General features: G+C 46.1%; 1 protein-coding gene across 1 annotated transcript; it reads right to left on the bottom strand.

Moving 5' to 3' along the window:
• Positions 1-873: 873 nt before the first annotated feature.
• GNB5 (G protein subunit beta 5) lies at positions 874-23,090 on the bottom strand. The gene is made up of 11 exons (XM_054836652.1): positions 22,793-23,090; positions 18,809-18,945; positions 17,071-17,112; positions 16,202-16,278; positions 14,548-14,680; positions 10,657-10,800; positions 7,428-7,519; positions 7,258-7,306; positions 4,553-4,649; positions 3,328-3,494; positions 874-2,990 (listed from the first exon to the last, which is right to left on the bottom strand). The coding sequence occupies exons 1-11, from the start codon at positions 22,902-22,904 to the stop codon at positions 2,979-2,981; spliced, it is 1,062 nt and encodes a 353-aa protein (XP_054692627.1). The 5' UTR covers positions 22,905-23,090; the 3' UTR covers positions 874-2,978.
• Between the last annotated feature and the right edge of the window lie 709 nt (positions 23,091-23,799).

The following is a 23,799-nucleotide window of genomic DNA, read 5'->3' as shown; positions in this document are numbered from 1 at the left end:
TACCTGACGGGAAGTTGAGGCCTGTCCCGGTTCATGGCTTTCACTGTTCCCTCAGGAACAAACAGGTGACTTTCCCAGGTGCCGAGTCCATGCAGTCCACAGGCAGCGGCCCTGAAGTGCAAGAACAGAAGTGCAAGAAAGCAATGTCAGCATCATTCTCACTGGAACCAGTGATGGTTTGGGCACTGATGTCACTCAGAACAAGCTGGCTCAGCGCTTTCCCCAGCCCCTCAGAGGAAAGGAAACGAAACAATCTGCTTAAACGAAGGAGGTCCTTTTTTCAGTGGCTGAACTGAGCACTGCCACCAACCACCTTCATGCTGACCGCAGAACCTACACTGATAAAGTGGAAAGGACAGCTGACCCCAGCGCAGTTCTCCTGCTGCACCTCAAGGTGATCTGCAAATCCAGTCTACCCAAACAGTGACAGCCCAAACCCTCAACAGCGTTTCAGTGCCCAGCTTTCACTGGCGTCCCGCTGCAATGCAAGGAGAATCCTGCGCTCCCATAAAACACATACTCTGCATCTTCCAGTGCACTCCTGGGTATGGTGATGAGGATCTGGAAAGAAAACATGACACGTTAGCTGTGATCCTTCTGACCTGAATTCTGGCCTCCTGAATGCAGAAGCAGCTCAGATGGAGTTTCAGGTACTTTCAAGGACTGCTCGCTCTCAGTTGCTCTGGCTCACCTTGGGTATTTCCAGAAGATATTCCAGAAGCAATTTTCTGGTAGATGTGGATTTCACCCTAGATTTTTGCAGGACAAATGATCTAAGAAACTGTACGGTGCAAAAAGTAAATGCCAAAAAACCAGAAAAAAATAGCTACCATTACAAGTACCTAACTGATGGGAAAAACGACTATAAACATGTTCTCAATATGTAAAATACAATTTATTGTATTTAGGCCATTCATAAGTATCAATACAATGTAGTAGGTTTGAAACAAACATCTTACCAATAAATACTATCTAAACATTAATATTAATCTTTTGATCAAATGTGTACAGTGTATTGACTCGATATTGCACAGTGAGCTCTATATGACATTTCCATAGTGCATTCAGTTTGTTACAGGGATAGTTTGCCACAAATATTGCAAAGCATCAGAGTTGACTTTTCCAAGTGAAAACAGCTGAACTATTTCATTAGGGACTGAAGGCTGATACAAGTGCCAGTACCCTAGGTTAATTGGTTATGGATTCATGGAACCTAATGTTTTCATGAATGAGGAGACTTTGTTGCTAATACAATTTTTATGGAATTGTAAAAAAAAAATCCCACTTTCAAATGGAACGAGGATATTATAATCAAACTTACATGAACAGCCGACTCCAGCGATCAGTGAGCTTGCTTCCTCTTGTTCCAATCTAAATATAAATCATACCTTTGATCTTTTCAGAGATGTACCTCACCACTTGCATTTCAAAGGCCAGACCGTGCAAGCCCCCAGCATTACTCCAGCACTTTGCTCCCTACGTGCCTCTGCTCAGGGTAGGCTCAGCACCCGTCAGTATGAGCAGAGGTGACACACTCTGGTCTCAATGGTTTTCAATGTATAAATGCAGGTATAATTTCCCAATGGTTCTACAATTCTCAGCTTTATCTGGTTAAATCTTAATTCTAGAGCATCAGCTCCATATGGGGTACTCCTGCCAGTTTGTAATGCATTACCGTGCTCATGCGGAGGGCTGGGTGCTGCCAGCAACGTGGCCGGCTGTACTGCTTCCCTGAAACCCAGCGGCTCCCGGATCAGATGGGCTTGCGGGCTCTGGTGAACCCAGCATCAAATGCTGGCAGGACTGTGGCTCAGAGCAAGTTTTCAACCACTCTCTGTTGATCATTCTCAAGTCCAGCTACGACAAAACTATGTCCATGCTAGTGGGAGATAACTTGGAGTAAGGACTGTACAATTTGGCTTGTAAGGTTTGACTTGCATTGGCATGAACTTACGCTGCTCTGACGTTGCAGAAGGACCTTAAAATGGGCACATACTGCCTTAACGCACATTTAAGCTACATTGCTCTGCCAAAGTGGTATGAACTGCTCAAAATGCAAGTAAGAACCATGACCATAGAATGACTATGACTGACTTGGAAAAGATTTGACCATCGGTATAACGGTGCTTAGCGTGTAGTATCCCTTAGTGCTTAGCATGTAGTGTTCCTTTAAGTAAAAGAAAATTCACTCACCAAGTGATACAATTAAAAATTTCTAAGAAACTACTGGTTAAGTATTACCTCATGATTATGTAAAATCATGTTTATATCCCTCATCTTTGCAGCCTATCATTTTGTATATATTTAGATTCTTTGTATTCAGGTAACAGAGATGAAATACTTATTTCTATCTAAAAAGACGATAGGAAAAAATGGGGATTGAAAGGATTCCTTTTTTTGTACAAAAAATACATTTTTATGACAACAACCAGTACCTTCACAGTAGGTCCTTTGCTCCTCTACTTACTACTAAGGTTCAGTCATCCATAATGCCATCATAAAGTATCAGAATTGTTTTTTCTTTCCACTTTTCAACACCAAAATTCAATGCACTACTATGGAATGTTTCCAAAGTCTTAGGCTACATCCTGATAAAATCAGGAATCTTTTTTTTTTTTTTTTTTTTTACTTTAAAAAGGAATTAAATTCATGCAAAGAAATACATAATGTGCACCAAAATACTCCATTCTATGATACAGGTGACTTCAGAGAAAAGTCCCTTTACAATTATCTAAACTAGTTCTAATAAAAGAAGATAGTTTCAAAACAGAATTAAAAACATTTCATTTAACTACAAGTTGACGTTTGCTATGTGTTCAAGCAGATTACATTTTCTACCTAGTTGTGTTAATCTGTGGGTTCAGTGTCACTCTTTTGTAGCGTAGCAAATACTTGATTTTGCAGGGTGACATTTTTCTATGCAGTTTTTGTAGTCCAGGGTATCAGTCTTCATTTGATTCTGCATACAGGATCTCAGGTTAAGCCCAGATCTGCAGAGAAAGTTGAACAATTGTTTATGACATTGACTATTCTATCAAACGTTTAATTAAAATTTGGAAAGGCAGTCAGATTAGTGGTCCAGTGTATCAGCAGCAATGATATTATTTAACCCATAAATTCAAAATTTCCTTAACAGTTCAGCTAGCACTTTGTGGGGATTTTTTTTAATTTGAATTTTCTGTTCATGTTTTACACTGTAGTTTTAGATCCTCGTTACTCCCTGTAGAGTCAATTTTCCTGTAACAACCCTTCCCCCTCGCCCCCTTTTTTTAAACAATCAAACGAAGAAAGAAGCACTCACTCAAGGCAGGTGCTCCCAGCACTTACTCGGAGAGTGTGGTCCCAGGAGCCCGAGCAGAATGCTGTCCCATCAGGAGAGACCCGCAAGGTGCTGACGCGATTTTCATGTCCAAACAGAATGGATACACGGGACCCTTTCAGCACATCCCAGACATTTATGGTGTAATCATTATAGCCTGCAAACAGTAGGCGACCTACAAAGAGAATGAGATTTTACAAAGTGAGGTCTTAAGTAGGTAACGTGTCTTGACTTGTTTCCTACTGCAAGGGCCTTCCGCAGGACATTCATCTCCCAGTGACCACGACCCAGCTTTCCCGTGCCAGCCTCTGCACACAGCGAGCCCTGACCACTGCTCCCCCCAGGCTAGCTGTGCTCCTCAACACACCCCTGCTCCAGTGCTGCGCTATCCATGCTAATGCTGCACCCATTAAAATTTATTAGTTAAAAACATAGTTAAAATGGAGTTAAATTCTATAGAATCTGTTCAGTCATTAGAGATGGGGGGCTGACTCCAAATCACGACAGACTGAAGAGCACTTCAACAGCTAATGCAGGATAACAATATTTTGCTCAGACTTTACGCAAGAAGTTGAATACAAATGGTTGAATGATTAGTAGACAATTTGGTAAGTGATTCATTGTCCCCAACGGAACAAGCTGCGGTGCTGTGACCACGACAGAGCCATTTGCCTCCGTCCCGAGCGGCGGGCAGTCCACCACCCACTCATCCCCACGCAGAGTGACGGGAGGAGCTCTGCATTTGTGCTGGGGCAAGAGAAAGAAGACTCAAGCTCATGCCTCCGGACTTGTAGTGAAAAATAGTAATGTGTCTGTCTTCATGCTCCTCTAACATACTTCTATTACCTATTAATCATTCATTATCCTTTTATAAACTATTTATGTAAGTGCACTTAATAGTCTAGTTACATTTCATGTTTCCTTTGAAATGTTTTTAATCATTATTGTGAAATTCTACCCCAGCTGTAGTTAATGGCAAAATATTTCCTGCCTTCAGTAGGGCCAGGAAAATACTTTTCATTGCTACAATGAAGCAATAGCCAGCTAGATTATTTAAACAGTAATTACTTTTACAGAGGCAAAAAAAGGCTTCCATGCGTTAAATGTTTCTTTTGGTACTTAGTATTACTTTATAACTTTTAATAACAAATGCTTTATCAAATTAAACTGGCAAAATTTTACAGTTCCTCTCAAACCCCAACACTAAGATAACCTCCAAAATTCAGGTCTCACCACTGAGAGAGAAGTCCACACTGGATGCTCCAAAAATGATGCTCTCTTTGGAATAAATTGCTACTTCTCTGTCAGCACGAAGGTCATATAAACGACACTAGGATTAAAACAAAACAAACACACATGCCTCACTAAAGGCTGGAGTCAATGGCTATGACATTTCATTGAAAAAAAAGGGAGTGGGAAGGACTGCAGCCTAACAGCCACCGAGGGAAAGCCGCTGCTTGGCTTCTTTCCTTCCGCTGTTTCTGCCCAATGTAACTGGGACTCCACTAGAGTCTAACAGGGATCTAAGCAACGCAAGGCTGTTTTGTATAAATTGAGTGCAGAACTTACTTTTCCAAACCACTTCTCTAAGCCTCCTGCCTGTCCTGCTATAAAGACAGGAGTGGTGGGTTTTGGACCATGGCTGCGCACTGAAAGTCCCCCCACCCTCTTGCTTCCCCGCTGTGGTTTCCTACACAAGGGCATCCTGCTGCTGGGGAGGTGCATGAGGAGACAGTCTCTAAAGACAACAGTTTAGCCACAGCTGGAGTCTGGAAGACAGAGGATTAAATCTCCAGTCATCTTTGAGAACATGGACCACATGGCACAGCGCTCAGAGTCCCCTGGCACACGGAAGCCTAGATGGTAGTCTTTGCTTTACGTAAGACAGGAGAGCAAACAGTCCCTGCTCTTCTGTGAGGTGCCTCTGTCTGAAAAACCTACATGAAAATAATTCCAGTGAAATAATACATATTTGTACAGATCTTTGGTTTTCTTTTCTCATGGAAAATCTCCAATCGCCTCTACAACCTGCACTTCCTGTTTTTATCATTTGCCAGCATACTTCGGCTTGTTTAACATGGAAATAATGTATAGACAGACCAGATTTCATTGCCATGCAGAAAGGCATGCTGTCAGCCCTGAAATCAAAATGCACTTCTGAAACTACTTGAACTGAAAACCTTCCTCAATAGGTTATGTTTAAGCAAACAGTGGCCAGATAGGTTTGCTAATATTAAGACTTTACTAATGAAAAATGGCTGATATTCAAGCCTGCACATAAAGGAGAGGCTGTTTCATTCGCAGGGCAGTGAGGAGCTGCCAGGTATGTGAAATCCAGGTCTCCCAGTGCTCCACGCTGGTGAATAATTCCATCAGACTGTCCTGATAGGAGCTGGGGTCACTGCAGGTGACAGCACTGCCATGTGAGCATGCTTTTATGGTTTCCCTCCAGACAGTCAGGATTATCTGTTCTTCGAAATCCCTAAGTATATAAATCAGGTCAAGGATACCAGTCAGTGTATCAGTAACGCTGAAAATACCAACCTCTTCATTTAAAGAATGAAGTAGATGGAAACTGCCAAAACCTGTCAAAAGTACAGAGATGGAATTTCCCATTCTCCTGCTCAAGTCAGGGGTGTCAGGAATAGTTAAGAGAGAAAACCCCCATCAAATAAATTAATAAGCACAGGAGTCCAGTGTCTGTGGTACTGGGCTTAAAAAGAGAGTGCTCTCATTGGAATTTAATGATGGACAATTTCTCCATCTCACTCCCTCAGCATCTCAAGTGCTCACAGTACCGCATCCAAATGTGTGGAGAGGCTCACCACAGAGCTAGAGGTATTAATTTATAATCCCAGCTTTTAGGACCTAAAAGCAGTGTACAGTCTCTCCAGAAGAGCCTTGGAAGGTCTCCACATTCAGTGAAGACAAAGGGAATGTTTCTGTTGAGTTTAGCTAGAATTGGAGCAGACTCAAAACATACTCTGAGGGTAGAGTACTTTAGGAAGAGTCTTCACCCTCAAGCAACTCAGTGTGATGTTTGAATAGACAGGAGAAACAAGGTGCCAGGTGCCTCCCAGACGTTCTGCTCTTACACTTAACCGCCAGCTCAGTCTCTGCAGGGCCGTGATACAGGCAGAGCACCAGCTGCAGCAAAAGCCACCAGCCCTGTGCATCACTCAGGGGCCTGAAGGCACCAGGAGGTCAGTGGCACTTTGCATACAATGTGCTGACCAGCATTGCCTGTCAGTAACATACTGTGGCCCTCCTAGCAGCTTGCTCATAGATAAGTAAGATCTACTAAGAGCTATTGTATCATCTAGGATGTCCTGGATGCGGTGACTCATCCCAGTGAAGAGCATCGGCAGTGAGTCAGGCTGACAGCGGGGAGACTTACGTGGCCAAGGCCACCCTGGGGCTGCGCCTCGGGATGCACGGGGCTGCGGAGGCCAGCTGAACGGGGCTGCCCAGCTCCGCGCTGAGCCCGCGGACCCTCTGCTTGCCAGGACGTGCACACTCGTGCAGGGTCCCTTCATGCCCTTGCGCTGTGCTGCTCCTCCCAACACAGGCTGCAGCATTTCATCTGGTTCCTCCCAAGCTGTGATCAACAACTATACGAAGCCGAATCTCTTCCAGCAAGACAACTCATTTTGATCATAAAACTTCAAAACACAGAAAATCTGAAATGAGTATTTAGACAGTACCTCATGTAGAAAAGTTTGCAGACGTGACCTATAAAGTGTTACTAGATTTTCCCTATAGCATTATATATAGCATTTAATATATATTATACTATAGCGTTATTATTGCTGCAACTTTGGTGTGACAGGCCTAGTTTAGTCACTTAAAGTCCTCTGTGGATGTGGCCTAGTCTTTTAGGAAAATCTGACTTGGGAAGTAACAGAACTTCCCTAAATTAGGTTGCTGAAGTAACATACCGTGGCATCGTCTGAACCAGAGGCAAAAGCATCTCCACTTGGGTAGTATCTGTGCATGAGTAAAAAAAGACCAGAACACATTATGTTACTTGGATGAGGTCAGACTTCAAAAATAGAACCAGTGCATTGCTCAACATCACAAATGTGCCCTCTCCCAGAAACACACTGACCTGACACTGTTGATATCTGAATCGTGGGTTTCAAATGACTGGATGCACTGACCAGACCGCATATCCCAAACCATGGCTTTCTTGTCACATCCCTAATAAGACAAAAAAATTCACTACAGTTGTACGAATGCTGACATTCGCCCCTCGTGCCCGATACATGTCATCAAGCCCAGCTACATTCAAAGGCTCTGAATGCGACAGCTCTGAGGGGATTTAACCAGCAAAGCAGCCCCAGACCCAGCTGTACTGGTAACCCCACGCCTGGTGCAGCTGCAGTTAGGCGCAGAGTACACCACAGAGGCTGGAGCCTCAGCAGTGCCGCAGACCGGCGGGGCCACGACGCTGCCCTGCAGCACAGCGGGGTGCAGACAGGCCGGGGGTGTTTGTGCAGGCAGTCCCACACACACAGCCCTGCTCTGCTTGTGCTGCTGCTGTACCTGTGGCTGCAGTCCCACCGTGCCACAGAGCTGCATAACTGACTCAATCCCTTACTAGTTAACATGCCCAATATAAAAAATTAATACCCAGCATTTAAAGTTTTATAACTAATTCTTTTCATACACTGAAACAGGAAATAAGTGCATCTGGAGTCTCCTCCAGTCTCCTACCAGAGTTAACCCCTGCAGTGGCTCTGCACCCATGTGCTCAATGGCGTGGCTGGGATGAGAAAAGCAGCACAACAGCATTTCATCTCATTGTCAAGCTCCAACCTGCCCTTCCAAGCTGTGCTTTGAAAAGATCGTTTAACTCTCAGTGCTTGCTGTGAGGTGCTCGGCACCCTGAATGCTTCGGGCAAGGGGCTCAGCCCACGTAGTCTGTAACATCCTCAGGGCAGGAACCATCTCATACCGTAGGGGCACGCTCTCAGCTGCAATGTGTCACTGCTGTCACAATCGCGGTGACAGGAAAAAGAATATGGTCTTTTAAGAGTGACGGGATATTATAATAAATATGACCCTGCTGAGGGCGCAGGCCCTAGGTAGGCTCAGCTCTGGGGGGCTCAGCCTCTCTGAGGCTGCATGGGAAGCACAGGGCAGGCCAGGCGGCTGCTGCTTCTGCCGAGCTAGCGCGTCCTGCGCAGCAGACCGTGCCACGCGTTATTTATTATTAAGTAAATGATTGCTAACTAAATTAAACAGTCTCTTCACAATTCACATATTTCTCCCTTTTTTAATTCTCCTGCTAAAATGAAATCCCAGGTTTTTTACTTATGATGTCACTATTTAAAAGAGGTAATGTGTCTTTGTATCAACTTGTGATTTCTGTGCAGAGGAAACCAAACAGGACAGAGAACATTTTGGACTCAGCATATTTCACTCTCAAGCGCTGCCACAGCCCAAGCCCAGCCCTTCGTATTGCTTCCAAGTGCACTGCTCTCACTGGCCTCTCTGGGAGTTTGGGGGCAAGACCAATCTGACAAGCTGGTGCTTTGACTCTAAGGTTTTGAAGGAGAAACCAGCAACCACCTGCAAAGAGATGGGCCCCCTGAGTACTATCCAAGTCGCCCCAAGGAGCGGCACTCTGAGGGCACTGAGCACAACAGCCTGGGACACAGCCCTGAGCTCACCCAGGAGGGGTGGGATTCTCGGTTAAGTTGTTAAATGTAACGACACTCTGTCCACACGCTGATGTATTGGCATTGCTTATTCCAGCTCAAGGTTGCTGTATTACATAGGCACAATATGCAGGGAGTCTCTCTATGCTACCATACCTTCAGGTTGCACTGTTCTGGCTATACCTGCATTGACATGATGTAAGGCAGATCTTCACTGAAGTGGTATTTCGCATGTGATGAATTAAGCGAGTCCCTGTAAGCACAGACATGCCCAAGCTGCTACATTGTCACAAGTATGACATATTCTCTTAGCAGTACCATAGCTGCTTGCGATTCTTTGCCCTATAATAAGCTGAGCTGTTCCCAGGGAGAATGAATCTATCCTTTCTGGGAAGCAAGCTCAATGACAGGAAAGCCCAGGAGGAGTAATGCACTCAGATGGAATTAGCTTTCAGTCACGCTTCAGAGCAGCTGTGCTAGCAGGAAGCAGACTGGGCCAGCGAGCTGGGCTCTGCTCCTGATGGGCCAGCCAAATTTGATACGAGAGCCATAACAGAAAAGGTCCAGTTTATTGTGTAGGGATGCGACCATGACTCTGAGCACAAGTGGAAACCCCTAATCCATGGTCAGCACCCTCTGGCACAAGGGCCATTTCCATCAGCAAGCACAGGACCAGCCCTGGGCCAGCGCTAGTGGGGCTTGGAAACCAGGTACCTTCAGCAAAGTTACTGGTAGCAACCTGCCTCCAGTAAGAGAGGTCAGCCCTCAGCTCCTGCCAGCTTTCACTTGCACACTCGATTTCTGACGTGGGAAAGACCAGGACCACCTCGAAAAGGAGCTGAGCCCCATCTCACTCACCTTTATGCCTTGCCTGCCTCACTGCCAGGCTGCATGCCAATGGTTTGGCTGCCTGGAAACGGCGATGCCTCAGCAGCAGGACAGGATTTGGAAATGCTCTGGGTACTTTCCCAGACCTGTCCTGCATCCTCAGAGAGGTTTGCGTGTTCCTCTGGGCCAGGACAGGGAGCGGGCAGTGTTTGACTGACGAAGGGGCTTTAAATGCCTCTGGTACCGCTGGAAGGCACAGGGGACTCAGCAACAGCTGAAGATGTGGCCACACCTCATTTCCCTGCATCCACTTGTACAAGGGTTTAGCCAGCATCCAAGCTACCCCTTGGCTTCTGGGGAGCGGTTGGGGGACATAGTGGCACACACATTATTTGCAGCCCCACTGTGATGCCCTGAGCAACCACGTGGCTCACCCCGTCTGGTTCCAGAGAGCTGGGCATGAGAAAGGAGCCAAACGTGGGAGGTCGTCTGCTGTGCCAGGCTCCTATCCACAGGGGCTCACACCTCCGCTGTGGTAGGAGCCCGCTGCTCTAACTCTGAGCCTTTCCCTTCCCTGGAGAGGCGTTGTTTTGATCTCGGGCTGGATTGCTTTGGTGTGGGGTGGAATTTGCTAAGTAAGCAGAACTGCAGTCAGACTGGCTGGGTGGGTTTGACCCCACAGTCAGGGGTTTAATTTGCTCCAGCTTGGAAAATGTGCTTGCAATGAGAGGATTGCACTGGGGCTTCCAACACATACTCCAGCATAAGATCACGAGCCTCCTGCTTTGCTGCCTTTTCCCTTCCACATTCTTTAATTTTATATTATGACAGGAAGCTCCTGCTTACCCCAGAGACAAATGTATTTCCCGTTTCAGAAGGGGCTAGGTCCAGGCACAGGACATCAGCTCCATGACCATGGAAACTCTGTAGAAGCTGCCCGCTCTCGACATCCCAGAGAGCACAAGTTCCATCTCCACTTGCTGTCAGGATCTATAGGATGTGGCAAGAAGAGTCACAATACAAAAATCAGCAGATGATCTTCAAGTTCACAAAGACACAACTGACATCCTATACATACACCAAGGACAGCTTTAATTTAATGAGATATTATGCAATAAATCAAAGCCACACAAACAACGTGAATCTAAGCAGAGTTTATGTTTTTTATTTTTAAGGAAAGAAGTTAAGACTGGAAAGGAGAGCTGTATTGACACAGCTATACCTACACAGTGTTTCAATAATGGTCAGTTTTGTGCAGCAGGGTTTGGAGAACTGATGGCAGTAAGGATCTGCTGGCATTTCAATATCCTCCAAAAAGGAGGTAGAACCACACCGTTATTCCTGTCTGCCCCTGTATTTAACCCTATCCATATTTAGGCTGCTGGAATTCAACCTGGGTAAAGAGAAGAACTGCTTGAGTTAAGTATACCTGTTTAATGCTCTAATTTTTTTTCTGCTTGAAATAGCCAGGTTAAACCCAATTAGTTAGGCTTAAGACATGGATTTTCTGAAAGGGAAGTAAGCCTGTCTAGACAGTTGTTTGATAAGTCCATCATCTCTCACTTGTCCAAAACCATTTGTGTGTGAAACGGCTTGAACATACACTGACCGAACATAGCTCACAGCTTCCCTCATCTGCTACAGCGCTTGCAGAAAGCACATGTGATCAGTGCTTGTTATTGTGGCTAAATCCTGACGATGCTCAATTGTTCAAAATTTCCCCTTGGCACCAGAAGCTGTTATGCAATCACAAATTCTGTAGGTTGAAAAGGTCCCTCTGTACTAGCGTGGAAGGAGGCAAGGGTGAACTTCGGAGGGCTCTCAGTCTTGTACGCGGGTTTTTCTGATGGTTAGTGAGGAAACTCAAGGGATCCCAGTGGGTAGTTAGAAGTTAAAATACTCTTCAAGAAGAAAATGGTCACATGATCATGAAACCATTCACAGAGTTGCATAAAGGTTAAACACTGAACATGTTTGACAGATGCTCCAAAAACTCCTCCCATAAACAGAGGTCTGCAAAGCTGCAGAACAGACTGTTCTGAATCCTGCAGTAGAGAGACGCAGGATGATAATAGCAGAAGAGAGTCCTGACTTGTTTTCTGGCCAGCTTTTGAGCCTAGATCAATGAACTTCTCTGTTCTGAGGAATATTTGTACTTGGCTGAGGAACGAAGACTTTCAGCTCTGAAGATTTGCTCTTGTAATAGCATGTAAGAAAGATGCGAGGGGAATAGGAGTAGCTAAAGGTGTAAGAAAAAGGTCTGTTGGCAACCCAGAGCTCCAGCTAATGCTTAAAGAGAAACGTTACAGACTCAGTTTCAGGGTATCGCTATTGAAAAACAAACCATACTCCAAAAATTCAAAACCAGAAAGGAATTAACAATCTTTGCTATCAGACTCTGGCTTGCTGCACGAGGGGCTCTGGCAGCACTGGACGGGGATCCTCGCCTGGCGCCTGGCGGCAAGAGGCAGCACTTGCACAGGGCAGGGGACAGCGGGGACACAGTCCCTGCTCACCAGGAGCACACGCACTGGGGCTGGGCAGAGGGGCCACCCTCACCTCTGCCTCCTCCGACATCGCCACGGGCCTCATCCTGCTTCTCAGCCCTGCCGCACTGGGAGTACGGCTGCCTGCAAAACACTTGAGATCCCAATTAACTGTTGCTATTAATACATGCGGAGCATTGTCACGTGGGGAGCATTATCGCACCGCAGAGCTGCAGATACCTAATTTAGGAAGCAAGGCTCCCCAGCTCTCTGCGTACTGAGGCAGGGGAGGCTCTCTAGCAAGACTGATTTGGGGCACCAAGAACGAGGTGTGCAGGTCGCCCAGCTCTGCAGCTCAGTGCTTGTCTTGGCCCAGAGTGGGAACATGATGAGGAACAAGGACGGGACCCCCTCTTTCAGCACCCACACAGCCTGAGAGTGGCTTTCATCAGTGAACCACCCCCAGATCTCCTGTCTCTCCATTGCACTGCCAGATGCCTGTGGGCACACCAAGTGGTGCTGGGTGCTGCAGGGCACTGGGCTGGGGGACACCTTCACCACACACTAGGGCTGCTCCAGGACAGGTACCACATCCCTCAAGTGACACGAGCTGGGAGAGCAGAGCTGCTCTGCGCACAGCTGGGAAAGCTCCTGCACAGCGTGCTTGTTGCACTGTGCACCCTCAGAGTTACTGAATAATTTTAATTCTGAGGGCATTATGTAAAAGAAAAAGATAAGAAATCTGGGATTCTCTAGGATCCCCTACATAACAGTGTCCTAACAGAAGCTTGGCCAACCCACTTGCTTGTATTTGTTTCAATAATAACATGCAGTGCTATAAATGATCACTTATAAGCCTATCAATCACAAGAAAATTTCTTTTTAAAGTCTTCATTAAAATCTCTGAATCACTGAAAATAAAGCACCTAAATCCACTGTGGTATTATTTAACAATAGTAATACATTACCTTCAATATCAATGCAGTTTGCTGTATTTAATATGGAGAAAAAAGACCCAACTTTTTTTTATTATGAAAAAATAAAGAACTGTTTTTCCTTTCATAGGATTTAATCATGATGCATATAGGCATGGACAAGAAAAGAGAATACTGGTTTTCTATCCCATAAAAAAATATTCCACTTAATTTAGACTGCTCTAATTATGCAGGGCTCCTGCACAGCAAGGTCAGGGCTAAGCTAGCGTGAGCGTTGGGTACCTTCACTGCTTGTTTCCATGGCAATGGACTTAAATTAGCACCTTGGAGTCATTACAGAAACCATAGAATGGCAAACAACAACATACTCTTGGGCATCTCATGTCCTGAAATAGAAGCAATGAAAGCTGATATTTCCTTCAGAAGAGCTCCAAATATCTGGAAGAAGGGGACAAGGTATTCCCTTTCCAGCAGCTCCGCTGACACAGAGTGCAATGAAAACGCTCCCTTCTGCCACTTATTTTGCCGCAGAGCTGCACTGAGCAGAGCTTCCATTAAATTCAAAAACCAGAGAGGACAAGGGGATTATCCTGGCTCCTTTCATCATCTTTTGTGTTCCTGGAGAAAGAGATCTTTGAGATATTCACTACAGAGGAAGGCTGGCCTGATCTCAGAAGATCTGCATTTAGTTCCTGGCTTTGCCATCGTCTCCCACTGCGGCCCTCTGTGCTCCAACCCCTGGCTGCGAGATGGGGAAAGCATCACTCCTTTCCCTTGGGGGAACACACCACTGCATGTACGGACAACACGGCTGGCCCTGTGGGGCCATCCTCAAGCTCAAATATCTCACTTAGTACAAACAAAAAATACTAAGAATGAAAGCACTTGGCTGGACATCCAGGACAAAGCAGGCAAACAACACAGTCTCCACCGGATGGCATAGCACATACCCAACCTAGTCCTATCTCAGCTGGGTTTTTAACTATTTGTATTAGTTTGAGCTCCTAAAAGCACAAGCCAGCACAGACCCAGTGAGCAGAAAACACACAGGTACCAGTGAGCTCCCTCTGCAGAAGGGACAGGCCTTTGCAGGGCGCAAGCAGGACAGCCTGGCCACAGGTCGTGACAGGCATTTCCTTATGGCAGTTTTGGCAGCACCTTCCTTGCTCCCAGCGAGGGTTTTCCAGCAGCCCCCACCCGGGGCAGGACACGGCCCTGGGGGCCCCACGTGCAAGGCAGGTTATTTGCACCGCGTACGAGCGTGGCTCACGTTAGGTGTTGCTGGACGGTGAGCAGCGGGTAGGGAATGCATTTACCTGCATGTCTGAGTTAGTGAAGCTGCAGGCAGACAAGTAGTTTGTGTGCATTGCAACCGACTTCTTCTTTGCAGCCATGTTTTCATTTTTGTCAAATGTCAGAGGGTACACAGAACACTTGTTGTCCAGGCCACTAAAGAGAGTAATAATAGCAATAACAGAGAGAGGAGAACTGGTTAAAACTGCAACGACAAAAGGCGAGTGGTGATAAGAAGGAAACCACCTGTCAGGGCTGCGCTGCCAAACCCTTACAAGTACCGACTTCCCTGTATTGTGCTGTCCGGGGTCTCCCTGCGCAGGGAAGCCCCAGCTGCCTCCCCAGGCTGGCTGCTTTACAGAACGCAAACAGCTGCGCCTCAGTATTTTTTACTCTCATCGAGTTTATAAATGGCACTGAATGAAACCTCACAAAAGTATAAACTGGGAGGTGGCATAGCAGTCACCTCAGGGTTAATGTCTCACATACAGCCAAACTGCCACTTTTCTGTTGACATCTGTCATTGTGCGGATCAGTATTTAAGCATCATTATTTCTTTACCTTAATTAATTTGACCTAACTCCTCTGGAAGAGATGGTATAGCTAGTAGGCGTAAAGAGAGGGCTTTTAGAAGAGTTTGGGAAAAAGGCAACAGAAGCACTGACCTCTGCAGCTGGTGTGTCCCTCCTGGACAGTTGTTAAGCTGTGTCTGCCAGGCTAGACGTGGGACTCTTCTCTGAAGGGTCTGACTTGTGTCTGACCCTTTTCTAGAGCCGTGGTGCATCAGCCCTGCCCTGGTCCCTGGGATCCCGGCACACCACCAGGTGCTGCTTCTGTGCCTTTTATTACGTGCACAGCACTTAACTGATGGCACCACAGAAATACAGAATTAGGCAGTGCAACGGGTATATGCCCCCCAATCTCTCTTACAAGTGTGAAGACAGAGCTTTCTTGCCATTCTTCAAGTTTGAGTCAAAAACATACAGTTTCCGGACTCCCTCTCCACACACACTTATGGAGTCTGCCTGTCTGCCTCAGTCTGCTGCTTTCCAGATTTGCAAGCTGCACAGTAAAGTCTCCCTTTGTTCCTTTCCCTCGCCCCAAGCTTGCTTTGTCTGTCTGATCCACCCAGTCCCTTTTTAAAAGATGTTTTGCCAACACCTCATCTCTTTGTTTTCTCCTCTGTATAAACTCATTTTTTTCAAACCTGAGCCCTCAGAAAACTTGGAGAAGATTATCAAGGATGGGGTTACTTCTTCCCACCCCATCTTGGCAAGATCTATGCATGTGCTGGTAATGGTTAATGACTTTCTCTATGTTGTAGAGGAAAGAGCACAAATTAAGAACAGGGTTAAAACCACTCTCCCTTAGAAGATATATCCAACACACACAACCAAACTGGAACAGGGAAGTTGCATGCATGCAGAATTCCTAACCCATGATATAAATGCTGAAAGAGGATTGTTTTCCACGCTTGCACAACAAATGTTATTGCACTGAAGTCAGTGGAGATAATGTGTACGAGCCATTATGGGAACAGAATCAGAGGCACTGAAAGTAGTTCCTCCACCCACAGTCAAGGCACGCAAACTTTTAGCTGTCAGCATGTGAAGGCACCGGGACACCGCTACAAATCAAGCTTCTCTGTGTAAGCCGCTGTGGAAACTGGGAACTTACCCACAAGCAATGGCACATCCCGATGGGGCATACGCACACGCCATCACCCAGGTACACGGCATCGTCACTGCATGTTCCTGAAACACAGCACGTCTTTAAACTGGGATGTCACAGTTTCTCTAATCAGTGCAAGGAAAACAGTGTAGAGTAGAAAGTTCAGTATTTCTGTGGGACATCCTTAGGGTCACTGAAAGGTACAGGTGTTTCCCCCAGCCATTACTCACATGTAAGGCTGGGACAACCTTAATGTAGAACCCAGCAGAGCAGCAGGAGGATAGCTAGTCCCTCCCTGACACTTTCCACCTTATTCATGAGCCTCAAACTGATCACAGAGCATGTTTTATTTGGGTTACTCAGTGCTGTAAAACGTCCCCACTGCTGCATGTGGAAAAGTGAGTTACAAACGAGCTGGTTTTTTCTCAGCTGTGTGGAGCAAGGTGCTGCAAAGGCAGCCCTGGCAGGGCTTGGAGGAGCAGCGGCACCATTTCATAGCGAACACCATGGCTGAAGGATCCCAGGTGATCACACATGGCACCTGGTACAGGGATTACCCAGGGAGGGCCACTTGTTTTGCTGGCGAGGCTTTGCCCCCAGCTGGGAGCCCTCTCTGTCAGTGAAAAGGCTGGATCAGAGCCTCCCACCAGAGATCACGACAAACCCCAGTCCCTGACAGGGACTCTACTCAGAGACGGGTCAAGGGAGGTGGTCTGCCCTCAGCCTCTTGGTTTGAGGTGCTGGTGGAGGTTTGCATGTTAACCCACCATCCCACTGCCTCCTGTGACACCTGTGAGCCCTTCAGCCCTCCATCTTATCCCACCATCATTTGTCCTGTGCACAGAAATCTGACTTTTGCTGAAGTTTTTACTTACCTTGTTGGTAGTGAAGGAATCCCACACGATCACCTTTCCATCCTAAATGAAAGTACACAGAAAGAGAAATTAAGGCCTTCCAGAGACATGGCTATCAGCCTACTTCCCAGATTTGGGGGAAACTCTGCTGCTCGTTTGCATCCCCCAGTCTGTTTTTTGTCTCCATTTTAACAGCAGCACAACGGTCGCAGTGAAGCGCCAAGGAGACACTTCTCAGTAGCGTGAGTTTTGTCTTTGGCCAGAAGAAAAGTAAATCTCCTCCTCACTAAGATGACTGATGTCAGCTTAAAAGACTGATTTATTTTTTTATTTTTTTTCCCTTCCCTTTTAGCAGGTTTATGAAAACTCTCACTTGCGGCACACGCCATGGACAGGACCATCTCCTCAGGAAACTGCCACTAGCAAGCCCTCACTTGCCTCCTTCTAGCCATGACATGTTCCTCCCAGCCTGTGATCACCACCTGCAAGGCCAGCCACCTCTCCCAAGCGACACCTGTCAGTGGCTCAGTACAGGGACTTACAAATACAAGAGGTGGCCTGCATTACAAATCACTTGCCAAGCTGGCAGCACTCAGGAGAACTATTTATGGACATTGCACTGGTTAGTCATCTTCCCTTTCCTGTCTTTTCCTGGTTTTCCCTTTACTTCTCACTACACTTACTTAACCTTCAGTTAACCATTCATACAATCTGCTAAATAGCCATCGTAAGAAGACTCCACAGAGAGCAACACAATCACTTTGTGTATGCCAGCTGCACTCACACCAGCTATTTTGCCTTATGCACATAATATTATTATCCTCCCTGTATCATGAAAGCAAAATGTATATTACCAAGCAACAATTGTTGCTGTACCTGGACTCACTACAGTTCTTAAATAGAGTAAAAATTGCAAAAATGCATTACGACTTGCCTGTTCAGCTTTCTGATCTACCCACTGATATTTACACCACTTTAAAAAATGTGACATTAATTATTTAAAATTATTCTCTTTGCTGAGATCACCATGAATGGTAAAAACTCACTGTAACTGAAGGTGGCTTGCTATGCAGATTGCCTATTTTTATCCCTCAAGTGAGACCCCTGACAGATTTCATATAGGTCAATGAACAGCTGTGAGATGCAAAAAGCTCACCCACTGCCATACTGGGCTCAGGATGAACCAGGGGATCTAGAAAGTAATTATCTCATTACCTCCTCTCCAGCTCATGAGACTGGTCTTGAGCAGGTGTTAGGACTGTTTCACAAAATGCTCAAGTAAATGCAGTAATTTTGGCAGAATGTTTGAGGCTTTCGCACCAATCATACAGACTGCAGAAGAAATTTGTGTGCACAGAAACCTCTAGAAGAATCAACATTTCCTCCCTTTTCCTGATTATTTACTCTGAACACATAAACTGAAATCGTTACTAAATATTTTATCTGTAAAGAACAAGGAAATAAAAGTGGCCTCAGATGAGTTCTCTCTATTTTCTATTGTAGTAGGGAATATGCAGAAAATCTGTATATGACTGGACAAGAAATATTTAAGGTATTAGCTACAACAGGTGTAGCGATGATCAGAAGCTTGGATTTGTGTGCTCTGAACAAATTCATTGCCAATGAACCGCTTTAAGGGCATCTTGAAAACATTTACAACATACACGGGTATCATCTGCAAAGAGCGGCACACAGCACAGCCAAAAGATTTGTATAGTGCCCAGCAGTAGCTTTGAAAAACATCTGCCCAACAGCATACCTGGGAAGAGCTCACAATTCTTCTCTTGTCTTTACACCAGTCCATACAGAGAACTTTATTTCCATGGCCTTTCAGGGTCCTCCTGGTCTTCATCACAAACTGGCCCAGTGCCTCCACACGCTCTGCCACCTGATGAACTGCAAACAGCTGGTGGTTAGAGAGCCCTGCATCAAAGCTCTGCCCTGGCAACTGTGTTTATGAGTAATGTCACTTGGAGGAATTAATGCATGAAGCTTGAGTCAACGAACTCTGCTTCAGAGCTGGCAGGCGGTAAAACCAAGGTGGGCGGTGTATGAACATATTCACCAGATAAAGATAAGGATGAATTTACTCAGGGCTTGAATTCCAGGGCTGTAGCAGCTGAAGCTCTTGTAGACCAGCACACCCAAGTATAACTGGAAACCAGATTACCCCCTTGCCCCCCCTCTTACTGGGAAATCCTCGGTTTGACTGAGGCTTGAAAGTGCACAGCCAGCCTCCAGCCCAACACATGCCTCAAGATACTCAGCAGAGGTGAAGGCCACTACTGGCTATTGGAGGGGGAAAAAAAAAAAACCCAAACCCAAAACATACAAAAGAAGGGGGTAAGCATCAAATGTCCAAAAGTTTCAATGGTAAACCACTTGTTCTGGTTTTGAGACTCCCAGTCACAGTCAGCTCTGGTATGATACAGGTACTAGCCACTGGCACTGGAGACTTCTACTCTGCTGTGCCATCACTTCCGGTGGCCAGGGGAGCAATGAGGGCCAGAACACAGCTCTGAATGAGCAGAGAGGTTTGGCATTTGCTATAAGAGTGTGCTACTCAACTTCTCAACAGTGTCTAAGGACATCAAGGCTTCATGGGTGGGTCAGCTTTTTTTTTTTTTTTTTAAATATGGGAAAGAGAAACAGAGGGCAAGCAAGCAACTTTCCCAAGTAGGATCCTCTGGTGGAGGAGAAGTTGGTTCTTTCATACCTCATTTAATCTTAAATCTTAAGCTTTTCAATGCCATGCTGCAGGCTGAGCTCCACATTGCCACATGGCAGGTGACTGCTCTAGAGTTGCACTGTTTCACCCTTTGTCACAGCAAGAGAGCAGGCATCCTTAACTTTGACATCATTCCCTGGCGCAGGGTCAGGGAGCACTTTCTGCCTAAGGCAGAGACTGATTTCTGGTGGATTAACTTCTGAAGAATTATCTTTCAAAACCACCAGCCCTGCAAGCTGTGCCAGAATAATGTTCTCACCTGAAATCTCTGCTCAACCAGCCAGGGGACAAGTGCTGTCCACCATTCCTGACAATTTGTCCTTACCATCTCTAATATGAGGTCAGAAGCAAGTTTCTCAAAGTACCGTATAAGCCCACTGAGGAAAAGATACATTTCCCTCTACTTTTGACCATGGAAACGGGCCAAATAATCCAATCAAAAGACATGAAAACACAGGACAGGAGGTTGTTATGGCAGCTGGAAAGATGCTTGTGTCCAGAACATATCTGAAAAAAACAAACGTTTCACAGACAATGGACAAAGTGTTTCCATTATGTCAATGCAGCCGAGACTCTGTGGAATTGTCTGGTTTAGCCTTACTGATTTTCTGAGGACGCTTATCTTCAACCACAGCCATAATAATCCTGCACCCGCCTAGCACAGGTTTTAGAGTCAGATAATTATTTTGAGGCATTCTCTAATATTGTTTCAAGATAGTTGAAAATTATGCACTCAGGCAAGTAGATCAGCTAAAGCCAGTAAGTAGCTCGAGTGGTTTTACAAAGGTCCTGATAAAAAAGACTATTTTTCTAAAACATATTGTTTGGCCTGAATAGGAGGTGTGGACTTGATGCAGATACTATTGGGTCTTTGATCTTTTCTGTGCTGGAAGTCAGTTGGTCCCAATGGTTTCTTCTGGCCTTAAAAATTTATGGATCACATGAACAGAACAAACTTTTATCTATACCTAACATTTTAAGCGATAGAATTGAATCCTTAAAATTGTAAGATTACAAATCAAATGCACGTTTGGTATTTCCTTTTTCTATCCACATTTTTGAGAGCTGCTGTTCAAAACCAGTTGCACAAATAAGGGCAATCCTAGTTCAGCCAGCTGTTTGTTTTGGGAACCATAGAGGGAAAGTCATGATCAGAGCAAAAAAATGCGAAAGATACAATTTTAGTTTGGGGGGGAGGGGGGGAAGCAAACCAAAAAAACAAACCACCCAAAAAAACCCCAAACCAAAACCAGAAGAGATGTTCTCTTCTGAAATTTACAATCTCTGCAGAAATAGTTCTTGGGGATAATTTAAGTGCAAAGAAGCTCTGATACAAAATCAATGATATAAAGTATCATGTGGGAGCATTGTTTTACAGCAGCATAAGACTTTTGTCTTAGAAATCACATGACGGCTATGCAAACACAGCCTTCCAACCTAAGTTTACAGATTTTACACATGACAAAGACATAAATATCCTATGACTATCAATGATACACAAAGTTATGGTATCACTGTATTCACAAGTATAAGTCTTCATGAGCAAAAATGGATTTAAGTATATGCTTAAGGGATCTGTGAAACAGAGACCCCACTACTTCTGATACAGAAATTACACTGTAAGAATATGATGATTTATGGTAATGTTTCTGTAATGAGGCCATCTCCATTTGTTTAATGATTCCTATTAATAGGATACTCATATAACATATGATTGTCTAATTTAGACAAGAAAATGCTCTATTTACTCCAGAAAAAAATCTTTTAACCCTTCCCCACCTGAAATTTAAGAATGTTTGCCAGTCCCCCAGTCTTACAAAGCACTAAGAGCTCAATCACTGCATACAGACTCAGATTACTTTTCAACATTGAAGGCATCAAAAGAGATGAAATAAAAGTTTTAATGACCCACTAATGTTTCTAATAAAATGAGCTATATGTTTTCAGAAGAATACAGTAATATACCCATTTTTCTCAAATAAACCCTCTGCAATACATTGCAATTATAAAAATGAAATAATAAAGGATTTTTATATCTCATGACAGATAAATTGATACCTATTTGAGAAGCTCCATTAAAATACAGTTAGCTTATTTTTTCCTGAACAGGGGTGGCAGGGCTGAAATCGGTCCATGTTGTTTCTGTTACATTAACCACAGATCTTGAAACTGAAGCTGATAACGGTGTTTTACGCATTGAATGCTCCAGCACTGACTCACCCTGCACCTCTGAATCAGCACTGGATCCCTGCAAGTTATTTCCTTGGGGGAAGGAGGAGGGAGAAGGAGCTGGTTTTGGAAACAGTTATTCCTTTTTAAGCCCTTTCACCTTGTCTAAAATCCTGGCCTCATTAAAGCAAATTCCCACCGACTTCCACAAGGTTGGGTTTAACCTTTGTTTCTGCCACTAAGATGTGCATTCAAACAATGCAAATCTCAGAATCCACTGAGGGGGATATGTCACGGTCTCTTCCCATCCCTGCCTCCCACCCCCGCACCAAAGGCAGTACAGAAAGCACAGCTGCCCGTGCCCAGCCCGAGCCAGGCCAGAAGCCCCCGCGGTGCTCGGGGCGATGCCCAGCAGCCGTCCCCACGCCCAGCCAGTGCTGCATGGCCCTGAATGCCCAGGGAGGCTGCGCCGCCCGCGCTCCCCATCCGCTTCCTATTTACCCCGGCGCAGAGCCGTGCATCGCGCAGCGCGGCCGAGCGCACGCACCCATCGTGCTCTCTGCCGGGCTTGAGCAAACATGGAAAACCGACTGTCGTGACACCAGAGATGCGCGCTGGGGGCGGCTCTCTCCGCTCCTTGCTCCTGAGCGGGATGCCTGCCTTTCCCAGGCAGGCGCACCCAGCTTCCAGCTGCGCTCTCATTTTGGGGTGGTAGCAGCACGTTTTCGTGTTTACCCGGCGAGGCCAAGCCCACGGTGCCGGGCGTGCGGCGGTTACGCTCCCTGCCCAGGGCAGCCACCAGCACCCCGGTCGTGCCTACGGCCCTCACGCCCCAGCCCCACTCACGCTCCACATCGTGCAGCTTGGCCCGCTCCTCCTCCAGCTTGCCCTTCAGGCTCTCAGCCTCATTTTTCAGCGATGCCAAGGTCTCGTTCTCATGCAGCCCCTCGGTTGCCATCTTTGCAAAGGAAGCAGGGAGAGAGACGAGATGAGAGCGGGAGGAGGAGTTTGCCTGCCTGGCTCTCAGGGATGCTGCTGAGGCTCCTGCTGCCTCAGCAACGGCGCCAGAGCCGGCCCGGGCTCCCTCCCCCTCCCCATGCTGACGTCCAGGGCCGGACTGGATGTTCCTCCAGCCCTGTGTGCAGCCAGCACCTGACCAGACACCGTGCAAAAAAACACCCAAGAGAGCCAGCAGCCCTTGTGCAGCCCAGGCAGCACTGCAGGCTCAGCATCCCTGCTGGCCTCCGGGCAGGCAGCTGGGACCAGCCTCACCTCCTGTCCTCCTCCCACCCACAGGCTTCCACCAGCAGCTATCTGCTATGTATCCCAAGCCATTTTCACAATGCAAAGGCTTCATTTCCTCAGAAATACATGCAAAAGGATGTTTCTGCTTTGTACCCCAACTTGTTTGTACCAAATATTGCACATCCTGTGGGAGAAGGAGAAAAAAAGTCATTGGTCACCCCAATAGCATTTTAAAATAGCAGACTAGGAAGACAGATCCTGTCCAGGCTTAACAAACCCCAGCTCAGCTCCATCATTCCCTTATACCCTATGGGTAGGGGGCACTAGGAGACTCGGCCACTCAGGTGGTCTCTGGCCCAGCGCCTGTGCCAGCAGGACAGATGCAGTGCTGTGAACCCTTCTCTCTACTATACTTTGAATTCCTCATTTTTAAATTTTGTGTTACCAGGGTTTGGTTTTTTCCTTTCTTTCCCCCCTTAAACAAGCCACCTCTTTTCCCCCACATACAGATAAGCACATTAGAGTCTGTGGCCTTTCCCAGCCCTTGAAAGGGACCAGTTTCCAAAACTGGGCACATGGAGCAGCTGACGTTTCCAGAGAAAGAGCCA

Source organism: Grus americana, chromosome 10 (genome assembly GCF_028858705.1).
Source record: "Grus americana isolate bGruAme1 chromosome 10, bGruAme1.mat, whole genome shotgun sequence".
Lineage (NCBI taxonomy): Eukaryota > Metazoa > Chordata > Aves > Gruiformes > Gruidae > Grus > Grus americana.
Note: the sequence above shows the minus strand (reverse complement) of the source record. Positions and strands in the feature narration are given on the sequence as shown.

Bases quoted from the DNA above. Each gene is read 5' to 3' on its own strand.
- GNB5 (XM_054836652.1), bottom strand. From the start codon at position 22,904: ATGGCAACCGAGGGGCTGCATGAGAACGAGACCTTGGCATCGCTGAAA. The intron at 10,801-14,547 runs GTAAATGCATTC...CACATCCTATAG, and splicing joins TCACTAACTCAGACATGCAG to ATCCTGACAGCAAGTGGAGA. The intron at 7,520-10,656 runs GTAAGCAGGAGC...TTGTCTTATTAG, and splicing joins GAAATACATTTGTCTCTGGG to GGATGTGACAAGAAAGCCAT.